The 25,371-nt window shown below is 36.2% G+C and overlaps 2 protein-coding genes across 2 annotated transcripts in view; one reads left to right on the top strand and one right to left on the bottom strand.

Moving 5' to 3' along the window:
- The window catches only part of PARPBP (PARP1 binding protein), a 46,956-nt gene extending 34,337 nt beyond the window's left edge, over window positions 1-12,619 (top strand). Inside the window, exons 9-11 of the mRNA XM_075050778.1 lie at window positions 816-897; window positions 11,486-11,636; window positions 12,277-12,619. Coding sequence (XP_074906879.1) covers window positions 816-897; window positions 11,486-11,636; window positions 12,277-12,611 — 568 coding nt within the window. The 3' untranslated portion in view covers window positions 12,612-12,619. The remainder of the gene's footprint in view (window positions 1-815; window positions 898-11,485; window positions 11,637-12,276) is intronic.
- A 146-nt stretch (window positions 12,620-12,765) lies between these two features.
- On the bottom strand, window positions 12,766-14,511 carry PMCH (pro-melanin concentrating hormone). Its single transcript, XM_075051330.1, has 3 exons — window positions 13,985-14,511; window positions 13,255-13,456; window positions 12,766-13,029 (listed from the first exon to the last, which is right to left on the bottom strand). Exons 1-3 carry the CDS (start codon window positions 14,231-14,233, stop codon window positions 12,980-12,982), a joined length of 501 nt encoding a protein of 166 aa, XP_074907431.1. The 5' UTR covers window positions 14,234-14,511; the 3' UTR covers window positions 12,766-12,979.
- Window positions 14,512-25,371: the final 10,860 nt, after the last annotated feature.

The following is a 25,371-nucleotide window of genomic DNA, read 5'->3' as shown; positions in this document are numbered from 1 at the left end:
TGGAAAAGTGGGTTGCTGAGAATTTTGTCATTATGGGTTACAAAGAGGACTCATGAACCAGAACAAGTGTAGACAGGAGCATGCTGAAGCCACATATTTTGGCAATTTAAATAGCAAAAACATTGCAAGGTCCTGCAGAAATTATGCACAACAGACAAATAGAAATAAATAAAATAAATTTTATTTATGGAATAATTGAATAGAATGAGCTAAATAAATAAAAATAAAAATGAGTTATTTTTTAAAAAAAACTGTCCTCATATGCACACTGGCCTGCCATGAGCATAAACACAGAAGTAATTATTTACAGATGCACAGATTAATTCTTCTTATTTCAAGACCAAAACATTCCCCCTTATATGCATCAATAACTTTTCATTAATGTACGTAACTATTCACAGACTGAAATATAGGAGGGTGGAAGCATTTTGTTTGTGTGAGTACTTCTATTGAAACGTCTGTAAATATGAGGAAAATTATTCTGGATGTCAATGAGATGCTACTCAAGGGGCTGTAAGTGGAATGGTGACTTGGTAACTAATCACCAGCATTACAAATAATAATACTGTGGCTGCAGAACTACAATAGTGTAAGCATGCTACAAAATGATACCAGAAATTGGAACTGTATGTTTGGTTTCATTATACTGTCTTAAGTTGTCACAGTACATGTAGTTACTTAGGAAGGGAGAGGACTAAGGCTTGGAGAGTACAAATACTTGCTTTCCTCTTTCTGAGGAACTTGGTAAGGTAACTATTTTTCTTAACTAATTGCTTTTGCATGTTCTAAATACTTCTTATCTCTTTCTAATATAGATCTCCAGCACAATCCAGTGGATCTTCTCCAAAACCTCTTAGACAACGTGTTCAGAAATCTATGGATGAAAAAAAAATTAAGGTACTGTGTAGGAATTGCTATGCGACTATAGATGCACTGAAGTAATAATGCTAAAATGAAAACAACAGTGTTAAAATTCTCAAATACTTGGCTGAAATGTATCCCACAGCTAAAGAAATGTAATTGTGATTAACTTTTGGTAATTGGCCTAACTGAAACGTATGAGTGGAAATATGAGTGTAATATGTTGTAATATGAGTGGAAATATCTGAAACTCTAGAAGAGAAAGGCTTTAAACTTAAAAGTACTTCCTAATCAAGATCTCTTAATGGAGCCATACTGACTTAATCTATATCTCTTCATTTAACCATCAATGTATTTCAGGACTATAAAAGCTATCTGAAAACAGAGATAAAACTGAACACAGGCACCTGATTTCAGTTCTGATAACGTCAGCATTCTAAAAGTGTAATAATGACTTTTTCATTGCATTTTTTTAGCGTTCTTTTTATTTGTAACATTCTGAGGGCTTTTCCATAACATTGCTTTGTGAACAATAAAATGAAGATGTTAGTGTTTGCTATTTTGTAGATGAAATGGAACATTACAACGGTATGTTTGTATTGGGAGTGGCATTATTCAAAAGAATGACTTCAATGTTTCTGAAAACTGTAGTCTTCCAGTGTACTGCATTTTACATTGACAATTTTGAGGAAAAAAGACGAACTTGAATGTTGGGACTGTGGAAAGAGGCAGAGCTTGTATCTTTCACAGCATTTCAACAGACAACTAAATAAAAGTAGTGACTTACTATTTTTACAAATTTAGCCCTGACAACAGGTGAAAACACAAATGTAATTAGTATATAAGGAAGAAAACAGGGGTGTTTTAAGCCAGAATTAGTTCTAGAACAGCAAAATGGAAAATACCTTTCTGCCACTGGATATGAGGGGAATTTTAACATATTACATGGTTAAGAAGTAGAAAATAATGAAAAGGAAGTAATGAAAAGCACTGTCAGTATTTCCAGCATGTGTTTTAAGTATACTCCAACTTCATTCTGAGTGCTTTTTTTGGAATGGAGGTGGGGTGGATGATGGTCATTTTGGATACATGTACTAATTATGGTGAAATTTAGCTTAAAACTCATAGGCAAATTATGAAAGATTGAAACTGATAAAGGATCTTCGCTATATTAATTTTACAATAAACAGTATATTTAAAGTGCAGCTTTACTCATCAAATAGCAAAAATGTGGTATGCTGTTTGCATAATACATTGAAATAGATGGTTTTCTTATCTAAATAGAGGTTTTGTAATTGGATTCATGAACAGCTGTGTTCAGTATCAGAGTACAAAAATTATTATCTAAAAGTAATTACCTGTCACATTTGAGACCTTTACTGGAAACTTACAAGGTTTTTGACAGAAACTATCAAAAATACAAATCTTGAGACTGATTCATATTATGAAACTATTTTAACATTTTTGGAAATACTTTTTTGCTAATCAAAAATACTAGATTAGCTACCATAATTTCTATGCAAATAGTAGTTCTTTCAGAGGCCTCTGAGTAATTGTGAGTTCTACTTCAGGAGCAGGAATTGCATGCAAAGGTTCATCATGACACTCTCCTGTGCTGCTTTTGTAGGGCCTGACTCTAATAAGGGTTCTGTGACTCCTATGATCCTTGTTAATACAATACAAGAATCTGACTTTTTCTGTAGGACTCATGTACTAGTCTTGCTTCACCATGATTGATGAAATAGAATGTACCTGTAGCAAAATAGAATGAAACATCTAATGTTTTCAGGCAATGATTTTTGAGGTCTTTCAGTCAACTTCTCAAACTGATTTTAATGCTCACCAGGTGCCTAATACAATTGAGGATGACTATATTGAAATGTAAATGACCTTTTGTCTTATGAAAACCAAAATTTAAAGAGAATAAGCAACAGGTCTGAAGTCTGTGGTTCGCACTTCTAAACTTTCTTTGGCATCTTAGAAGACTGTAAAGCTTTCTTATAGTGTTATCTGTTGTAGATTAAAGCTGTGATGGTGAACTTTACTTTAGCAATATGGATGGTAACACGATTAAAACGTTAAACTGAATGGCCGCTTTGGGCTACACAACTCATATCTTAGAGCAACATTGAGGCTGCTAGACTGCCTCTAGTAATCACAATCAGTCTTCTTCATGGCTTTTTTCCAGCGTATCCTATTGTACCAGAGAGACAAAGTACAGCATGGAACTGAGGCCAAATATCTCAAGATGTTTTTCCATTTAAAAAAATGAAAATAAAAATCATGCAGTTCAGAGTATGAATGTTCCTCAATTATGTATCAGCAGAGAGTCCTCTTACTCAAGATAAGACGTTTGAGTGTTTCACATTATGTTTGCAATTCTCTTCTGTGTATCAGCCAAACATTGCCATCTAAACTACACTATATTCCTGTGAAGTCTGGAATTATTCTTCTGGTATTCCTTTGTTCAATTTAGTCTTACTTTTCCTTCCAGTCAATTAAAATTGCTGTGGCCAAACAACTAATGACTTTTCTAACTAAAAACCCGATAGTTCTCTGCCATTCACTTTTGATCTCCTTCCTCTCACATAAAATCCTGCTTTCTTTCTTGAAACATTCATTTTTCATTTTGTCTTTTTCTGGTTTTCTTTCTATGTTTCTAACAATTTCTACAGATTTTCCTTTGCATGTTTCTACTCCTTCCTTTTCTTCCTTTTTCTATGAAGACTTTATAGGGCCCTGTCTTTCTCTTCTCTTTCTGTACCTTCTTTGTAGATGAATACATCTACAAACAGAAGTTCAGCTATCATCTTTATGAACAGTTCACAGATCTATGTCTGACCTACATGTCCCTTCTGTCAAAATTGACATCTTTTCTTACTTCTATACCATCCTGTGAATATCCAGCTGTTGATCTTGAGGTGGTATGTCTATCTTTCCTGGTATATTTAATATAGAGGACTGTATCCTACTTTTTCACTCCATAACACCTCTGGAATATATTCTTCTCTATCCATATGTCCACTCAACTATAAGTTATTAAATGTTCATTTTGATTTTTGATGTGCTGCCATGTATTTTTCTTGGATTTGATAGTTGCCGCTTTGGCTTATCTTTCTTCACTGAGATTCCTGTACAAAAAGTTGTTATCAAAGTGATTAGACACTAGATGCCGTTCTTCTGTTTGCATCTCAATCTGTTCGTTTAACTAGTTTTAACCTATCCCAACCCATTGATTATTTCTGATTTGCTGCTTTGAGATATGTCTTTGCTTACATTCAGCCTGCAATACCAATCTGCATTGTTCATTTGTTAATTTTCAGACTAGCTCTTTCAGCTGTCTGTTTTATACCATTTCTTATGGCTGAAGAGATTTCCTACAGGTATGGTATCTGCAGAACTCATTATCCTCTTTTAAAACCTTTTTCAGTACCTTTAAATCAACCTCTCCCCAAAACTTAGCAGTGCTTTTTGTTGAGATGGATGCCCATTACAATGACTAATTTCAGTTCCTTTCTCTGTGAATCCATATATTTCTTGTATTGGATTGTAATGTCTCTTGGTAGAAATAAATTTTGTTCAGTCTTTACTGTGTAGCACACAGCACAATGAATTTCTTGTCTGTGACCATAGCTCTCAAGTGCTGTAGTAATATTTATCACCTTCTTACACTGAATATCAGTCTTCGTTATTATTTCATACAACCACACTGAAATGTGTACAGGTTGCTTGCAAAATTCACAGTTGTAAATTTTTTGATGCATGATGCACTCATTTTAACAATCGACTCAGAAGAGATACCAGACATTTGTTTTTTGAATAAGACAATAGCAACATGGTGTTTCTTCTCAATGTCAATGATTCTTCTGAGAAGTTTCTTATGCAGTATGTATGATGGAAGCATTAGTTCCATAAAATTGTCCTGAGGACCTTTTTACCATGCTGACTCTGATAGGTGGTTAGATGGTTAGTCTATAGTACAAATTCATGATCTCTCATTAGAACTGGTCCCATAAAAGTCTCCCTTTTCCATGATATTTGAGAGGGGAATTAAAACACAGTAGTGACGATTAGTTTGGTTGTATGCTAAGTCCCATTTCTTTCCTTAAAAGGAACTGATCTCTCAACTTCTGTAGAATTATGTGGAGGAGTGCAGATTGATAATATTTAGACCTAGGGCATAGCATCATGCATATGTGTTTAGTATCTAGAAATATGGAGAGTGGATGAAATATACAGGTAGCTATGAACTGGAATTGGTGTTTAAAAATAAAATAAATCTGTGGGTATTTCCATTGTGCCAAAATAAATTCCTGGCAACAGTGAAAGACAAAGAAATATTTTTTTCTTTCAATCCTCATGAAATACTGGAAGAGATGCAGAAAGATCACCTAACTATAACGGCATTTGTTAGGAGGCAAAGCTGTTGTTCTTATCCCTTGAGGAGAAAGAAGTCTAGGGAGCTAACATGTTGCATTTTTTCATTCCCTCCAGCAAAGCAGGTAAGAGTAATAATAAGGAAGTCAATCTTCCTTTGGGAGACAATTTAGAGTTTCAAGTTTATCTGTTATTTAAGTGAAGTGTCTTCTGGTGAATGGTATTTTATGGAAGGAGTCTTTCATTCAGAAAAGTCTATAGAACATCTACTGACTTATGTCCCTTGTCAGTTGTCCTTATCACTCCTTTCTGCTTTATAAAAATATGTAGAAAGTTTAATTGGACAGGAGAGAGGTATTTTATCTAAAAAGGTTACATCCAACCTTACGTCTGTTTCTTTGAATCATACTTCCATTTATCTGAAATGGGTAGATACTCTATTGTTTGACTACTTATTTTGTTGATTTCAATGGGGTTATGTAAATCCTGCTTATTGGTGAGAGGGGGGAATGGAAGGGCTGTTAAAATCACCTGCTTTGTTTAGGTTAAAGAGCAACTTAAGACGACAAAAATGTTGCATAATAAGATTTTCATCTTTCTTCTGCACCAGAAAAGATTAGATTTTCAAGTTGTAGGTGAAATACTGTTCATGAACTAATGGGATTAGATGAAACTGAGAACTTTAGGAGTTAAGAAGGAAGGAACAAAAGCTATCAGGCTGTAAGCATGCAATATATGAGAGAGTAACAGATCTTTTTTGTAAAGTTAGGACTGTTTTGGCCCTTTGATACATTGTTTTAGAAATCCTGCTGCATTGTTAACACATTTACCCTGAAACAGCTGCAAGGACTTTCAGTAGTTTGGCATGTTTTTTTCCTTAATGTAACTGGAGACAACCTTTCCTATATGAGGCACTATTTCCCTCCAACTGGGAACATAACTGTAGTTTTAGTTTTAAAAAGAATTTGTGGCTTAAGAACTCTAACAAATCTTGGCATGCTTGAAGTTCATTGTAATTTTACTGTGTATAGAAATCCTTCCAAGGAAAAAGCTCCACAAAGCAAAAAATCCCTGTCTGCCTTTCTCATGTGACTTGTTCATGCCTATGTAAAATGACTTAATACCTAGCTTCATGCACTGCTGTTATTTTTCATTGCTTAGTTGTCTAAATGCTGTTACTTGAGAGAATTGTTTTGCCTATTTGTGATTCCAGTACAAATAAACTGTGACTTGGACAACTATCAACAGGAAGTTATCAAGAGTTTTCTGTATGCCCACTATAATTGTGAGCAGAAAATTCATAGTAATAGAGAAAACAATCTTCCTCAGGTCTCATCTATTGTAGCAAGAAATATTTATTTCTAAGTGGAATACGATTATGGAGAACACTAAGCAGATTAGTAGTTTCAATGTGTATGGAGTATGCAAAAAATGAGTATCTGGAGGAGAGAGGGGGAGGGGAGGAAAAGGTTATGTTCAGCATAAAATCTGAAGAAAGACATTAATATTAGCGTCACTTGATAAACCACACTTGTGTAGAAAGTACCATTTTTGTTTCTGCAAGACCCCTAAACTACTTTGCTAGGCTCCGTAGCTGTGAGGTTTGAGTACTTTAGAAACCCAATAATGAGGTGATTTGAGGCTAAATATTCTCAAAACAGTAGTTGGTTAATTTGGGATAGCAAAAAGCTGGTACAATGTCATGCTAAAAAAAATTTTATAGTTTCAGTACAATAAAAGCTTGCTATTACCTGAGCTATTCAGGACATTTTTCATGTTTGAATAACATGATGCCTTGGTTTGGCAATGATACTTACCATTTATTTTGTTACTCTCCCTTTGCAATCCCTTCCCTTTTTCAACTTTCTCTTTCAACTTACCTTTAATATTTTTCTTCTAAACAGACATGGGTAAAGGTGGAAAAGAGGCATTTTCTCTTTTTATCTCTTTTCCTCTTCCAAATAGTACTCTAAATGTTTGGCTAGAAAATAAAAACATGTGTTTGTTGTTACTGATGTAGGTTTTCAAATTCTATTATGCCATTCCAGTGTATAAAAAACCAAATCTCAACATTCTTAGTGACTAAATATTGGCAGTACTGTCTGTATGCAGATGCTGGAAGGAGATCTGGAATAGATTATCAACTAACTTTCAGAAATAAATAGAGCATGCACCATTAATATTTCATATAAAAGTGAATGTTTTATATTGGCATCTTGAACAACTGAAAAACTTCTCTAGATATAGAAGTCAAGGTGGGAAAACGTCCTGCTTTATCTACTCATTAGGACTACTAATTTACCTAAATGCTCTGAAACTCTGTCTTAAATTCTATCATACTTTCTTCCAGCTGAACAGCGATAACAGCTAACCCTTTTTTCTGAAATACAGCAGAATTTCTTTCTTTGTACAGGGATAATAACAACATCCCACTTGCTTGTGAAGAGGAGAGGGGATAGTAAGTCTGAGTTTATTGCACACCATTTGTGTGCAACTATTTGATTAGCAAATTGAGCTCCCAACATCCTTTTGCTCTCCCAGAGGTGTGGGTCATTGGGCTGGTGCCCTCAAAGCAGTGGATTTCAGTGAATTTAACGTAAAAGAATTCTAATTTCTAAGAGCTATTTCAAACTGTTGATGGGCTTCATTATGTGTGCTTCAGTCAAGTTTTAAGTCGCTCTTTTTTTTTTTTCCTTAAAAATTCCAGTGAAGCTCTACTTTGTAATTCAGTGCTAGACTTCTTGTGCTCTTTTGTTCTGCCTGCAGGCTATTAAAATTTATTTATTGCTACCTCACTCAATGTAATACAGTTGTTTTTACTGGTAAATATACATTCCTAGACTAGTTGGGAAGTTTGCTTCAACAAATTTAGTCTTGCACTCTTTATTTATATATACCCTCTAGATAGTACTAGCATCAGCTGAAACAGTCATATTTGGTAGAGCTTTGTATACTGTTTGCAAATGACCAAATAGCATGTGATGCAATACAGAGTGGAGTTTTGAGGCATATTTCAAGCTTCACTGAAGTTGAAACAGACAGATGGGTTTGTGCTGCAAGTTTTTCAGTGTTTGGGCTTGACTTCTGTCCTTTGACTCCACATATTCTAATCCCTGCAAACTGAATCAGTGAAGTGTCACATGGGAGTGGTGAAGAGAAATCCTGATGTCCCAAAGAATAACTGGATTTATTGTTATTTATAGAATGGTAACTATCAGGGTTTCTTGCTCAAGTCTGGTGTTCTTTGTGCTGTGTTTATTATAGCTTCATCAACTCAGCACAAATTGTAGCTTATTTGCCTCTCACAATATGAATATGTGATAGAATTCTGTGCAAGTTATTGTTGTGTAATTTTTGATGTGTGTCATTTGCTGAACAATAATTAAGAATTGAGGGAATTTTAAAGGATTAAGGTGGAGTGTTTAAGAAACATAGCAAATACAGGAAAATATTTTTCATTAGTATTGCAGTAACCTTAAACTTAACGAAAATGTAAGCCCCTTATATTGATAGAATCGTAGGATGGTTTGGGTTAGAAGGGACCTTGAAGATCATCTAGTTCCAACCCCCTGCCATGGGCGGGGACACCTTCCACTAGACCAGGTTGCTCAAAGCCCCATCCAACCTGGCCTTGAACACTGCCAGGGATGGGGCATCCACAGCTTCTCTGGGCAACCTGTCCAGTGCCTCACCACCTTCACAGTAAAGAACATCTTCCTTACATCTAATCTAAGTCTACCCTCTTTCAGTGTAAAGCCATTATCCCTTGTCCTGTCAATACCTGCCCTTGTAAAAAGCCCCTCTCTGGCTTTCTTGTAGGCCCCCTTTAGGTACTGGAAGGCTGCTATAAAGTCTGCCTGGAGCCTTCTCTTCTCCAGGCTGAACAACCCCAACTCTCTCAGCCTGTCTTCGCAAGAGAGATGCTCCAGCCCTCTGACCATTTCCACGGCCCTCCTCCGGACCCGCTCTAATGGGTCCATGTCTTTCTTGTACAGGGGACTCCAGAGCTGAAGGCAGTTACTCCGGGTGGGGTCTCACTGGAGCAGAGCAGAGGGGGAGAATCACCTCCCTTGACCTGCTAGTCACGCTTCTTGTGATGCAGCTTACAATACTGAATATTGTAATTGTACAGTAGGATGTTGATTAAGTTTTAACTAGATTAGAGTTGCATTTTTAATTATTTCAAATTCTTAAGCTTATTCTGGTTATAGCTTCTCTATCCATCAAAACACTTTCTGAAAAGAGTATAATGACATACACTTAATGACTTGGTGATCTAAGGCATAAACTTGAAGCACAGAAAACCTTGTAAATGTCTGTGTATATAGTCTTACCTTACGGTAAATGTTTTAAGTACAGAGTAGACTAACACTTAAAGATTAGAATTGTTGAGAGTCAGGCTGTCTAGTTCTTCCTGTTAAATTTGCCTTTCTTTTTCAGGCTGTTATCTGGCACAGAGAAATTGCACTTTGGGAGTGATGGACAAGTGGGAAAATTGGGTCTTTTTAATTCTTGAAGGGAATACTGAGTTTAAAGTAAAACTATATATGTACAGACATATTAAGTCAGAAAGAAGAACTAAAGTTCTGTAAATAAGTGTGATTTCTTTTTTTTTTATTTTTTTCTTTTCCCCAAAAAGACTAGGTGTGTTCACCTGGACAACTGAAGTATCATGAAGAGATACTTAGGCTGCATCTCAATGATAAAAAGCTAGAGTCTGTTAGCTCATATGCATGAAAACAGTATCTGATGAAAGTGGTATAAATGTTGACTCAATTTTGTGGATGAAGGTCCCTGTGAAAGAAGGTTTCTGGGAACATTTTCTTTCTTTCTGTCTAAATCTGAGATTTTTGATTTGAAAGAAAAACATATCTACAGGGGTCAAACCTGAAATGTAAGATTTAAATGTGTGTGTTAAGAAGAGAATTAGACTTGCATAATGCAAACTTTTTAATCAGAAAAGTGGCTTTAAACCTGTTATTTGACAGATCATTCCTGTTATCTATATTTATGACTACATTTCTTTTGTGACAGTTTCTTGCTTTTTCTTTTTCCTGATATTTGTACTGTAGCAGCTGTTCAGCTCAGAGTTATTTGAATTCACCTGTGCTGTTGCAATAGAATTATTAGCTAAAAATCCTAATATATTGTAATTATCTGCTCTGTGCTATACTTTTCAACATATCAGTATAATCCAGTAGACTTTCAAATGGGAGTGAGGGCAGATTTGTCTTGCAGAGTCTGTAATGTTTGTGATAAATTGGCCAGAATCTACAAAGCTTGACCCTGAAATTCTAAGCTGATGTGAAGCTGTAACTTAAGTGTAAACTGAGGAAGTTTGATGTGTAACCATTGATTCCATTAAATATGGATATATTAAATATATTGAAAAATTTTATTTAATTTTTTGTAGTTGAGCCAAATATTTTGATTTACCTGTGCTATGAGACTAGGTTCCCAGCTTTCAAGACTAGGAGGTGGAGATGAGCATGCAGAACCAGATAGTGGTCTTCAATACTGTAGATTTCTGGCAGCTTGTGCTGTATGGGTATGTTATGACAAATGTGGAATTAGACATTGGCATTCAATGAGGAAATGGCTTTATTTTGTGAGTAAAAGGGAAATCTGAAATTTGCCAAAGAAGGACCTGGAATAATACTTTATATTCCAGTTTTAGGTATAAGTATATTGAAGTTTCATTTATATTATCTATCATTCCTTTTCAGTGTTGCTATTATGCTTTCCTCTATGTATAAATTGGTTAAGTGGTGACACTCTAATCCTATACTTGGCATTTATGAACTGACATTTCAAAGATGATGATCTGTAGAAGTATGATAATTGACTATAGTAGCTATGACATCTATTCAAAATGGTAGAGTCTGCAGTCTTTTGATAAAAAGAGGGGGCTAACTTTGACAGAATATCTTAGGTTGAAGCTTTAAAGGTTAATGTGTAACTTTCTGAAAGAGATGAAAAATGATTTTAAAATTATTTTAGGACTTTAATAGAATAATTTATTAGTATTCTTGAAATTTATTAGTATTCTTTACACTTCATAAATGAATACTTCATAAATATTTTTTATGTGAGCATACTCATTTTTCTGGTATTTTACGTGATCTAAAAGCTTTCAAGACAGAAGAATGGGGAAACTTATTACTTTACTTGTCTTGCAGGTGTTGTCTTTTACTTTTGTAAATAATTAAATAAATAATTAAAGCTAATACCACATTGCTCTTTGCAGATGAAGCAATCTTCAATCAATTCTCAGTTTGCCTGTACATATAAAAATGAGTTGAGTGAAATAAAAGGTCAACACTTCCTCAGCAGTAGCCAAATCCCAACCTGCATACATCCTGCACAAAAGCAACATTTAAAACCTGGATATCTCACAGGTAAGCTGTAGTAGGACTGAATAAATATATGTGATAGCTAATATTTCAAATGTTACCAATCAAGGTTTTACTAAAACTCAACTATAAATATGTTTTCAAGAAAAAGACAGACGTGTCTTGTTGCTCTGTGTATACTATGATCAGTTAAATGACTTTGCATTAAAATTGTAATGCTAATGCTTTGAAAATATAAACCTGAAAAATATGTATTGATGCTATCCTGAGGTAAAAAAATTGAGACATTTTACATACATTACGTAATGTTTCTTCTTATTTTACAAAAGCAAGCCAAGTGAAATTTGTGGTTTTGACATTAAAAAAAGGGAAAATTTGTTTTACTCCACCATAAACCATATCATATATATAATATCTAGACCCTTCAAGCATCTTTTCCAATATCTTAAAGCTATAAATCCACTTTCTTATTACGTGTTTTTGAGCAATGTCATTTTAAACTGGCAGTACGCTTATGAACACATAGCAAATGTAACTGCAATGACCAGCATAGTTTTGTTTTACTGATAAAGCACTAGTTTTGATTTAAAAAAATCACATGACAGTCCTCTGATAGAAAAAGGCTGAATAATCCCAGGTAACTTTTTATTTCTTCACATATGTTTTTTATATTCTTACATGACAGAAGGTATGGATTCATGTCTTGATGTACCGGTGCTTGGAACTATTTCTGAAAATGTTCACCAGACTAGAAGTTTTACAGAAATGGGAAAGCTGAGTTGTCAGCCAAGAAACAAGAACTCCAAGAATGAACAGATGGATTTGAATAATGACAAAGTAATCTGTGATAAGGAAAGTGAACCATCTTTGCAAAAAAATGCTAAAAGACCTAAGACTTCAAACAACTCTCAGAAGGAATTGGACAGCAAAATTGGTGGAAAAAGAAAACACAGCAAAACTACAAGCAAGAATAAGTTGATTGCCGGTCAGGCAAAATTAACTCACTTTTTTCGATTATAAGGTTATGTTTTGATATACATGGTACATTGACTGGTTCAGAAATTGTAAAATTTTGTGAGAAAAGTATGAAATTCATTAATTGCTTCCTTTCATACTCAAATAAGTTGAAGTAGCTTGTGTGTAATATTAGACAAATACTTACAAGTCTGGATTATGCAGAAGTCTTTTATTTTTTTTATAACAATACATTGTTAGTAATTACAGCAATGTTCTTTTTTGCTAATGAGTTATGTTTCCCTCTACAAAGCGATGGGAAAGTATTTTTGTATGCATGTGTATAGCCACACTAAAACACAGTAACTTCAAATTACATTAAATTCATAGTAAAATCTTTAATCTTCAAAGAAGGTGGTGTGGATCAGTAGTTTTCAGACTTGCCAACAAGGTCGATAGACTCTTCCCAGCATACACCTGAGCACTACAGCAAAAAAGAATCTTGAAAGTTTAAATCATCAGAGAACTAGACTTCTTTATGGCCTCTGGAAATATTAATTCAACAAATTTAACAAACGCTTCTTCCCCTGTGCACTGAATTACAATAGACATCGAGTTTCTAAATGAACCTTTATCAAATAGCTATATAGACATTGCATTATACTTTACCAGAATGAAATAATTTTTCTGTAAAAATGAATATACTTACTGTCAAAATCTCTTCTTCCTATAGGGAATTTAGCTGAATTTTCTTCTTCTGCAGTCTCTCTTTCCTGTATTGAGTCAATATTTTGAATTTCAGTGTCAGCTGGAAAAGCCATGGCTCCCTTCAGTGCAAGATAAGGTAGCTGCTTTCTACCTAAGTTGGTTGGCATAACATGATTTAAGAAATCATGTCTGGAACCTGTGTCCTGTTTTAAGGGAAAACAAGACTAGCAGTTTATCTTTATTTAAAGTCAGTTGAGTTCACTTTTTATAGTTGACTATTTACACTTTATACTTAGCAATGCAAGTATTTTATCTTTCAAGATGATATTTTAAAAGCAATGACCTGCATTACATCTTGGGCTGAAATGGTTTTATGGTAAAGAACATGATAAAATAATGAGTCTTATATTTGGTGAAGTTAATAACCTGTTGCTGCATATAGGGACATGCTTAATCAAGCATAAATATAGGTTTTTTCCCCCCCACAAGTTTTGGCTACATATAGTTCTGTAAAAATCAGATTTCTTTTATTCAACTGTCCAAGTTACACATTTAAAATCTTGGAATTAGATACTTACAGATGAAGATTTATTCTTTACTATAGTATGCTAAACTGATAGTTTTGCATATTCACCAAGTTATTGCTTTAAATTATTGTACTTGTTTTCTTATTGGCTATAAAGAGAATTTCCATTTTACAATTAAGCCAAAACATAAAACTGAAAACTCACCAAAAACTTTATTTTTCTGTCATCATCTTTGTCCAAAACACTGCTGTCTTCAGTCTCATAATGCTTCAGCAAAGGTATAGCTCCTCTGTTTGCAGTTCTAGCTCCATTTCGAAGAGTTTTTCCTAGATTTAATGTGGTTAGCAGCATATCTTCATCTTCTACCTTTTGCAGAGATTTTGAAACTGAGAGTAGAAAACCTTGAGAAAAAAGAGAGAGAGAGAGAATTAACATGTATGCTGAGATACACATTCTTAGTTACTTAATGCTTGCATAGAAGTTAAGCAGTTTTCAAATTTTAAGAAAGCTTTTCCAGTTGTAAATTAATATGTTCTCCATCTGTGCCCACTTTATATATTTTACAGATTGAATGGAAACTACTTCAGTGGATGATGAGTTCACTCTTTTAAAATGACTCATATTAAGGAGTAACCTTTTCTATAATCCTTCTAATCCCATCTGTTGTTCAGAACTACTTAAACATTTCTTTAGCATGGATAATTTGTTTCTTTGTATGTTTTTAGAACAGTGCAGATTAGTTCTTTTTGATGGATCAGTATAACAAAGTTCACAGAAAAAGTGATGTCCATTTGTGTTGTTTATAAAGCCTTATCCTCCAGTTAAGGCAATTTAAGAAAAGGAACTAATCTACATAAGTAAGCAGGACTGTTGTAAAGGTGTGATCTATCATAGTTTTTGATCAAAACTGATTCACTAGAGTTGAAAAGCCTGAAATTTAACAATAGCTTAGACTGCTGCTGTGTTAGAGCTGAAATCATTAATTTGTGTTTCGATGTCTATTAAGTCAGGTTACATTATCCAGAGCTCATGTCTAGAAATCTTTATTAATACCCAAGTAATTATATCTGTATGCATTTTCTTTCAAAATGGACCTTTCCCAGCTACAAATATATTATAGTTAGATATGCTTGCTAAGAATGTAGAAAGGAAAGTAAACTTCAGTTTTTCATTTAAAAAGTCTTTGAAGTCTACCTATTACCCTGTGGAAGGAAATGTAGGAGTTTCTGCATAACATTTTTTTTTTTTTTTACCTTATCTGGAAAGCAAATGGGGCCAGCTCAAATTTAGCTAAAATTATCTTTTAATGTCAGTGATACAAACCACCTGTTCAGTGGCTGTGTGCCTCTTAGTTGGTACCCAAGTCTTGAATTCATATTTGTTTTAACCTTTAGGTTAGGGCAGGGAACCAAACATCCTGTTAGTCAAGGCAAACCACTAGAAAACGGACCAAGCAGAAAGAGTACTGGTTCCCCCTTGTTTTCCTCCCTCACTTCCTGTTTTGCTTTTCCTGCTTTTTCTTTGTACTGTCATACACTAGGAACACAATATAAATTTTTATTAGCAAAAGTGATTTCTTACAGTGGTTCTCCCCTCCCTTTTTTTTTTTTTTTTTTTTTTTTTTGGTACTGATGTTCTGATGGTCTTCACTAGTACCTACCACTGATGTTGTGCAGAGGAGAAAGTAAGATTGGTATTTAATAGTCTAGACAAATCTACAGCACGTCAATGGAACTCACAGATAGCATGTATACATTTTGTCTTTGTAACTCTTACAAGAGGTCCAAGGAGGAAATATGAGTGCTGCTAAGAGGTGTTGCATAGTCTTAGGGAAGTACAGAAAGAATAAGAGTGTTTCCTGCTGAAAACAGGCAATGATACAACACTAATCCACAGCCTGAGGATGTTATGTAGAAGAACTGACTAGTGTTGTTGGAACTGTGGTATTTTTAATCACTGTTCTCTGCTAAACTTCCTGGAAAAGCAGACTGCCTTGCCAAAGTAACTTCTTGGTAAGAAGTTTCATGGGAAAATATGTCCCGCTGGACTAAGAAGATTTTGACTAAGAGACGTTTTGGGTATACCCACTTTTCCCCAAATGAGAAAAGTGCATTTAATCCTTTCTGGGCAGAGCATCTCTGACAAATAGAATTATTGCTTCTCATTCTTTTAATTTCCTTGCTTGTAGAGCCTGTACTTGCCTCTGGGCAATCAAAGTGGTTTCTTTTCTTTGACTTTAATTGCCTGGCTACAGAGGAGACAAATTTGGAAGTCAATTGTATATGGTTTTATACTTCTCATCCAACCTCCCTTTGCTAATTTGTATTCTTCCCTCACATTCAGTATTTGTACAGTTTTGTTCAATTATTGAAGTAAAAGCCATGTATGCTCTGTAATGCTACTTTTCATTTAGCTCAGCCTAGGCAGAACAGGAGTGCTTTGGGGCTGCTGTTGGCAGCAAACCTTTCTCTTTATATGTTGGTATATGAATTAAGAGTTGAGGAACAAACTATCCACCCAGTAATTGTGTGTGTGGCAAGAGCTTCTGCTTATCTGAAGCTATGGTACCTGCAGGTATGCAGTGTACATCACATATGGCTTGCTTTCAAATGCTTCTCTTTCATTTAATACACAGCACAGTTAAAATAACAACAACTGACCTAGATCAATTGGAAAGTCCATCTACACTGTCTATTTAGTCTTCTACTGTGTTTACAAGCTGATGTCTATGGAAGAGTATAAGATCAGGGAAAACTTATGGTACTCCTCCCAGTATCCTCTAGTGCTTCTTGAACTGGCTATTAATTTTTAAGGATTGTTGAAGATCTGAGGTAGTTCTAGTGATAATTAGTAGAACCTCCTAATTAGAATGCTAAGAAATCAATAACTTCAGTGACTTTTCTACTGGTTCAGAGCAGTAGATAGCATTTGTACACCTGCACATTTGCAGTGCACCATGTACATCTCTTCATAATGTCTCTGGGAATCCTAACACTCTGATGTCTGCATTTTTTCCTTTTCATCTTGAAACTTTAAATTTTAGTAAAAATGTAAAATGTTTTAATATACCAGCTTCTATGTTTTATCATTTATCAAACTGTCTTTTTAGTAAATAATAACTTAGTGCTGCTTACAGAGCAGTAACAGTTATTTTGAGAAACATTTCTTGCTCCTGCATTGTGTTGTGTAACAATGAAATATGAACTCTTAACATCTGAAATCTGATGTGGTATATGTGAGTAAATAAAATCTACATGATAATATGCCTGGAATTTGTCATACTCATTTTGAATTCTTCTAGGAATGGGTTATGAGACAATTGCAACAGTTTTATTTGATCATGTAACTACTGTATTTGCCATGTACAAGTGTTTGAGCCTAATGCCTACTATTGACTGAACAATAAATAAAACAGGTGTATATTATATAAAGCCATTTTTTTTTTTTTACTATTATCAAAACTGGAAAAACTTTTCAATGCAAGAGAAAGTATTTAAGCAACCTTAACAAATGATTTTACTGAATCTTAGAATAGCACAAAAATACCTGGTCAATGTTAATTTGCTCAGTAGCATACTACTTCTGATTTTAAAAGATGGTGGGGTTTTTTTGTTTTGTTTTTGTTTTTTTTAGTTTGGATCTTGTAAATTTTATACAAACAACTGTATTTTAGTCCTTTTTGAGTGCAGATGGAAGATATTTGTCCTTTGAACTAAGAGCCACACATACTGAGACTTTGGAAGACTGATTTAAAACCAAACTCAAACTCTTCATAGTGTTCTTGTTCATTTGTGCGATCCTCTAGTAGCAGAGAAGGAAATGCAGACTTTCTTATTCCTACAGAATGTAGAAACATGGAGTTATGTGCATGAGACATGTTTCCAGGGCGCTTAAAACATTTGGCTAGTTTTGAGTAACAACATAGCATTTTCTTACCTTGATATATAACTGAATATATTAGATTTTTTTTTTATTAGAAAAAAGAAATTTGTGGCATTTATTTTATTAAGAAATCCATTTTGGCAATAGAGTTAACAGGATACATTGTGCATTGTGTCAGAGATTTAGGTGAATCTGTTTTAATTTCTCAGGCGTAGATCCCCACCCACCCCCCCCGCCCCGATCCTTTTTCTTGTGACCTTGGACAGAGTAAAAAGAATAGACTGGTGGTATTAACTGATTTGTGCATTTTGTTTAGCACCGATACAAACGGAGTTAAAAAAATTTCAGAAAATATTTATTTGCTTAAGAACTGCAGTTCTTTCTTAATCCTTGAAGAGGAATCCTAGATTTTCTTTACTGGTTTTGGGCTAACCAGTTGTTTTGCTTCAAACTAGAATGTCAAACTAGAATGTAAATGGAATCTAGCGAGTGCATTTGACAAGAAGCTGGCTACAGCTGGTCAGTAGGAAGTAATGAGGTTATGAGTTGTATATAAAATCCCAACCCCTTCTTGGGTATTAGTTGTACCACTTATAGTTACCCATACATTTGTTCATTTTGGACACAGAGCCTGGAACTTTCTCTTGAAGGTGGACACTCTTTCTTTTGAGTGACCTTAGCCCCTCATTATATAGACTACCTTAAATACCTAACGTGTTTTAGTTCCAAACCCTTCCCACCCCTTAGCCAACAAGCAGATGTTAAAGTGGAGATTCTGTGCACTATTAATGGAAAGAACTTCTGATCAGTTCATAGGACATAACAGAGGTAATTAGCACACTTCATTACTGACTGTAGGAAATTAAGACTTGCCTAGCACCGATTCGTTGTTCCTCCCTGCTGAATTGGTAGTCACCTAGAATCAACAAGTTGATTTAGCGTGAATTAGGCACTATGCTGCTTATAACAGGACAGATCTGGACTTGTGCAGGAGCACAGCTCTAAATATTTGGAGAACTTAGTCATCTTCTGTTTATGTGGCAGGAGAATGTACAAGGAAAGGGTGGGGATGAATCCCTGCAAACTAGGTGACTTTTACTGAATTTCTGCCCAAGATCCAGAATAGCCATTTCAGTTCTCTGTTGAATTATAGTCTATGTATTTCTAGAATGAAATGTTGCATTTGTGTCCTGCTTTCAGCTGGGACAGAGTTAATTTTCTTTCTAGTAGCTGGCATAGTGTTATGTTTTGGGTTCAGTACCAGAATAATGTTGATAACACACTGATGTTTTCAGTTGTTGCTAAGTAGTGTTTAGACTAAGTCAAGGAGTTTTCGGCTTCTCATGCCCAGCCAGCAAGAAGGCTGGAGGGGCACAAGGAGTTGGGAGGGGACACAGCCAGGGCAGCTGACCCAAACTGGCCAAAGGGGTATTCCATACCATGGGACATCATGCCCAGTATATAAACTGGGGAGAGTTGGCCAGTGGGGCAGATCACTGCTCGGGAACTAACTGGGCATCAGTCAGCGAGTGGTGAGCTATTGCATTGTGCATCACTTGTTTTGTGTATTCCAATCCTTTTATTAGTATTGTCATTTTATTATTGTTGTTATTATCATTATTAATTTCTTCCCTCCTGCTCTATTAAACTGTTCTTATATCAACCCATGAGTTTTACCTTTTTCCTTCTGATTCTCTCCCCCACCCCACTGGGTGGAGGGGAAGTGAGTAAGCGGCTGCATGGGGCTTAGTTGCTGGCTGGGGTTGAACCATGACAGCTTGTGTTACAAATAAATTTCACATTTGGGAAAACTTTAAAATATTTTCTGCTGGCTGTTATTTTGAAAGGAATTTCAGAATTTCATTTGGAGGAACTGCATAGCAACGTACATATTTCTTAAGGAATTGTACAGCAGAGGAACAGAGTAATGCATGCATAGTTCCTTCAAGCTAAAGATAACAATAGGTGCATTGGTCATTGTGTCCGTCCTTTCTTAGGATTCTTCCTACTGAATAAAATGATCTGGTCTGGTGGGAATAATTTGTGAATACACTATGCTTAAAATTAATTGAACTGTTCTTTTCACTGTTTAAAAACAAGCAAAAAAAAACCCTGAAACCAATACCACCTCCTAAGTTTCTTATTCCAAAAGACCTTTTGCAAAACAGTCCATATGTAACTCTATTAAGGAATTCCCAATTAATCAGTAAAGTGGAAAGAGGAAGGAAGATTCCTCAAACAGTGTTCTTCACAAACTGCTCCAATGTGGGTCCCTTCCCACGGGCTGCAGTCCTTCAGGCACAGACTGCTCCAGCATGGGTCCCCCACAGGGTCGCAAGTCCTGCCAGAAAACCTGCTCCAGCGTGGGCTCTTCTCCATGGGTCTACAGGTCCCACCAGGAGCCTGCTCTGGCGTGGGGTCCTCCCTGGGCTGCAGGTGGATATCTGCTCTACCGTGGACCTCCCTGGGCTGCAGGCGGACAGCCTGCCTCACCATGGTCTTCCCCATGGGCTGCAGGGGAATCTCTGCTCCAGCTCCTGGACCATCTCCTCCCCTCCTTCTGCACTGACCCTGGGGTCTGCAGGGTTGTTTCTCTTACATGTTCTCACTCACCTCTCTGGCTGCAGTTTCTGTGCCCCAGCAACTATTTTCCCTTCTTAAATCTTTTATCCCAGAGGCGCTACCACTATCGCTGATGGGCTCGGCCTTGGCCAGCAGTAGGTCCATCTTGGAGCTGGCTGGTATTGGCTCTGTTGGACATGGAGGAAGCTTCCAGCAGCTTCTCACAGAAGCCACCCCTGTAGCCACCCTGCTACTAAAACCTTGCCACGCAAGGCCAATGCAGTTTTATACATCCATCTTTGCACTTATATTCGTATTCTGTAAAAAGAGTTTGAATTAGTCTGTTTTGATGTAAAAATCTGCATTTCTGAGAGAAGTCCCTAGTGCACAAAATTATTGTGGATGAGCCACAGTCAATTTTTTGAAACCAACCAACAACAGGAATTTCCTTATAAGAATATTAAAGAGGCTAAGAAAGAATGGCCCCCTTTTCTTTGCAGGCAGATGAGAGGATTTCAGCCAAGAAAAAATATAGGGAAAACCAGGATGTGCAACTGCAGTGTTTTGAACTTCATCTGAGTATAGGATACCTGGCAAAGGCCACGAACCTGGCTATCCAGTGCAAGTCTGCTAGAATTCCTGTGATTTCTACTCTTCACCATTACTGTTCATATGGTGTTGATAGTGCTGAGGTGAGCCATTTGCTTTGTGTAACTGACATGGAGGCAGGAGAATTTCTTTAGAAATATTGCCTCTTGAAAGTGCTGGACCAATGTTGCTGGATCCATTAGTGGATCAAGCCCTTTAAAGGGCAGTGAATACTGTTGCTGATACACAATGATTGGAAGACTGACCATGGCTTGCATTTGAGAGGAGCAGCAGTTCTTCTATTTGCAACTTTGTATGAAAGAAGTCTGGGTAAGGTAAAGGAATGTTATTACCAATATCATCACAGGTCTTATCCATCAGTTTTAGTGAAGGTATACTTGTGTTCCTCACACATCAGTACAGATTCTTTTAGTGAGCTGAATTCTCTGAGTCTGTTTGCATGATGAGAGTTGATGTACTGCTCACATGGGACAATAAGATGAATGAATCCAACTCTACCATAATTCCTTTTTACAGACCAGACGTAGAGTAAATCAGTACTACATTAAAATCCAAACAATTGGTTGGTTGTTACCTGATTTTTTTAATCAACAATGTTAATTTAGTTCTTCTTTACATTTCATTGCCTTTTAAAAAGATTTGCATCTTCATCTGAGTTGTTTCTACTAATGTTTTGTTCTTATGACAGAGTATAAGCCTCAAGTTTCAAGAATCTTGTTTCTTGTGAAGCAATAACATTGCATTATGAGTCCACAAAGTATTTTTACACTGCTTTGGATGTGTGGTACATTCTTGAGACATGCTATTTTGTAAGTAATTCTCAAAATGAACACAAAGGCCAGAGGTGTTTACAAGAAGCTGTGATGCCTAAAGAGAACACAGAAATACTCTAGTATACTTTTCATGTGGTAAGCTGAGTCACATACCTAAGGCGTGGGTCTGGATTTCTCCTCCTGGGTCCTAGCACAAGGAATCAGATGTCTTTTCATTCTGTTATTGTGAAGTGAAATTCAAAACCTACAAAGGACCCACCTAGTATTCTCTCTTTTTTTTGCCATGCCAGTCCTTGATACTGACTATTCTACTGTTTAATCTAGCAACGCCGTCTCCACTAGCAACCTGGTCAAGTGGAAGGTGTCCCTGCCCATGGCAGGGGGGTTGGAATTGGATGATCTTCAAGGTCCCTTCCAACCCAAACCATTCTATGATTCTACTCCTGCCATTCATATGGTATTAGCGCTGTGGTGTACAGAACCTTACAATATTTGTGAGCTCTTTTTTACAGCACTAGGTCATTATTGCAGTGCTTGTGATGGTTAGCTAAGATCTAGGAGTGACATTATGATTTAGTGACTATTGTATCCTTGTGACATTTTTTCTTGACTATTATCTATGCTGGCAATCCAGCCAAATTGTACCTGCTTCTGTTATATCAGTCACAATCAGGTCTTCTTCATCCCAAGTACGTGAATTTTATATATGATTGAAACATCTGTCTCACAGACTCTGAGGAAGAGGAGTTGCAGGCTGTTAATCATAGTGTTTCTACACTGTATTACCTTTGTCTGCAAATGAGACTGTGCTACCACTGATGCTCAAAAGTACAGCCAGATACTTATAAAAGTTTTCAAGAGTTACTGCACAGAATGGCAGTCACACTGGAGATTCCAATGGAAGATCTCCAGGTGAAATCACATAAGTTTCTGGACATATTACATACCTCTACGCCAGCATGCCTTGTAATTCCCATAAATGAGGGCCTGTTGGAGTCAGCCAAATTACTCTGGCAGATGTCTACTTCTTTAGTGTTGACAATCCAGATGGGTGGATTGTTGTTATCCAGTGCTTTTAGCAACTTTGAACAAGTCTATAAACACTGGCACTGGGATTGTTAACTGTGGCAGCAGTCCACTGGACAGATGAGCATCAAGGTCTACAAAGATCAATGCCACAAGAGAAGGAATTACACAAAACTTTAGTTAATTAGAAGCAAAAACAACCTGCTTGTAAATTATCTCATTCTAGTTGTGAACTAATGCTGTTTTAATCAGGGATGTCTTTCATGGAAGATAGCATTGTTGTCAGTCAAATATCAATAATTATTTGCATTGATATAGAATCGTGAAAGGTTTGCCTTAGCCAGAGTTATATTTTGTAACACTCAGTTAATTTCCCAGCAAAAAAATAAAATGGTTAGCCTAGTAGATCCCCGTGCTTAGCACTTGTTTGGCGTACCTCATATTTTGAATATTAAGGGTCATTTTGCCCAAAGACAAGAAACATCAGCTATTTTCTTTGGGAAATGTACTGCTGCAATGACTTTTGATAAACATTATGACTTCAACTTGGTCATTCATTTAGATGCCAAATTTTGGATACAAGTACTGTTTGCAGCTAAAATTACTCTGTCTCACCATTTTGGGGGACGATGTCTGCCATTCATAGTTGTATCCACATTGATCCACATTCAGAGAATAATTACTTGCTGACAGTATGTCTGATTCTCTGAGATGTTACCAGCATGGATCCCATAACATACTCTGTTTTCATTTTTGCTGGCCCTGCCTGCTATGGACATTGAATTGTAAGTGACTTTGAAGGGATCAGGGGTTCCCTGCCCTTTATGCTGTGCATGTGGGTATGAAGCAGCTGAGTACACGTGATATTTATATATGAGATCTTAATTTATTACGATGGAAGTGGTACATATACACAAAGAATAGAGTCAATATAGATTACAGCTTCAGCTGGATGACTCATTGCTACTTTTCATGGATAGTGATTCTTTTTGGATATATAGTGATTTGCCAGTGTTGTCCTACTTAGGATTTGAACTCAGTGATAGTTCCTCACCATCTACTGAACTCGTGTACAGTATCACACTTCAAACCAGCTTGCCCTTCAAAATAACAGGCCTATTGAAGAAAAAAACAAAAACAAAAAACCCCAGCACTGTCTTAATTAGTATTATGTAGGGATGGTGCAATCTTGAAATCTCATCTATGTTTTTGACAAATGTTTTTCTTGACCAAAATGGAAGACAAAGATTGCATTTACCCATTGCTTACCCAAGCCTAATTCAAAATTTTTGGAAACTTGAGCTACTAACCATTTCACAGATTTCATGCTTAAAAATTGCTGTTTAATGAAATTTTAGCCATTAGCTATTTTTCTGAACTGGTAAGATTAGATTCAGTTGAACTTATTTACAATTTCCAAGATATTACTAGTATGCAGTCATGATCAAGAGTTAGTTGCCACTACCTCTTGATTCAGAGACGCCATCTATAATTACAATCATTAATTTTAAATAAACATACTAGGCAATTCCTGGCAGGAACAATCAGGTTTTAAGATTGGATTTTATTGTAAAATCTATAAATTCCTGCCTGCTGGAAGGGCAATACAGCAGGTCATAAGCAGTCCAGGAGACATCTGGAGTGCACTGATGATGACTTCTTCACACAGGTTGACTGAAGAGCTGCTGAGGGGAAGCACTCTGATGGACCTGGTACCAATAAATAGGAACGGGATGTGAAGATTGGTGTGTCCTTGGCTGCAGCGACCATGAAATGGTGGAGTTCAGGATCGTGAGAGAAGAGAACAGGTCAAATAGGATCACAACTTCGAATTTCAGAAGAACAAAATTTGCTCTGTTTAGGGTTCTGCTTGGGACAAACCTACAGGATGAAGTCCTGGAGAGAAGACAGGTCCAGGATTGCTGGCTCACCTCCTCTAAACTCAAGATTTGTCCATCTGAAAGTCAAGGGAAGGTGGTAGGAGACCTGCATTGATCAAAAGAAGCTCCTGACAAAACTCAAACACAATTATAAAGGATGTGGAAGTAGGGACTTGGGAGACTACAGAGAGACACTGTCTGAGTGTGTGGGGACTGGCTTAGAAAACCCAAGTACAAGATGTAGTTGAATCTGGTGAGAGGTGCAAAGGGCACAAATGAGTTCTACAGCTTTATCAGCAGAAAAAGGAAGAATTTGGAAAATGTGTCTGCTGCTGAATGGGGCAGGGAACTGGGAACCAAAGGACATGAAAATTCTGGAGTATTCAATGCTGGGTTTGCCTCAGTCTCTACTGATAGGATTTGCCTTGAAGAATCCCACATCCCTGAGTCCAGAGGGAGCATCTGGAGTAATAAGGACTTTTCTTCAATAGAGGAGAATCAGGTAGAGGGCATTTAAACAAACTGGACATACATAAAGGGGGTGTCCCTGCTTTAAGCAGTGGGTTGTACTAGATCACGAGGTCCATTCCAACCTCAACCATTCTGGGATTTATAACTCTGAATTCAGTTTTACATCTCAGTGGAATCTCATGTTTGCTAAATTTACATTTTCCTAAACATTAGTATACCACTAGCTTAACTTTCTTTTAATTTATATCTCCTGCTTCAGCCAATGTATATTTAACCTGCATTGTCTACCTGATTTATTAGTTCATCTAGCAAAGAATCTGGAATATTCAATAAAAATGCTTTCTTTAGGATGTAAAAGTGAGTGGAAGCAAGTTTAATAACAACAGGA

Source organism: Buteo buteo, chromosome 19, assembly GCF_964188355.1.
Source record: "Buteo buteo chromosome 19, bButBut1.hap1.1, whole genome shotgun sequence".
NCBI lineage: Eukaryota > Metazoa > Chordata > Aves > Accipitriformes > Accipitridae > Buteo > Buteo buteo.
Note: the sequence above shows the minus strand (reverse complement) of the source record. Positions and strands in the feature narration are given on the sequence as shown.

Excerpts from the sequence above, each read along its gene's own strand:
- PMCH (XM_075051330.1), bottom strand. The coding sequence starts at position 14,233 with ATGTGTATCTCAGCATACATGTTAATTCTCTCTCTCTCTCTTTTTTCT. Across the intron at positions 13,457-13,984 it reads ACAGAAAAATAAAGTTTTTG|GACACAGGTTCCAGACATGA; the intron begins GTGAGTTTTCAG and ends CCCTTAAAACAG. Across the intron at positions 13,030-13,254 it reads AGGAAGAAGAGATTTTGACA|TGCTCAGGTGTATGCTGGGA; the intron begins GTAAGTATATTC and ends TTTTTGCTGTAG.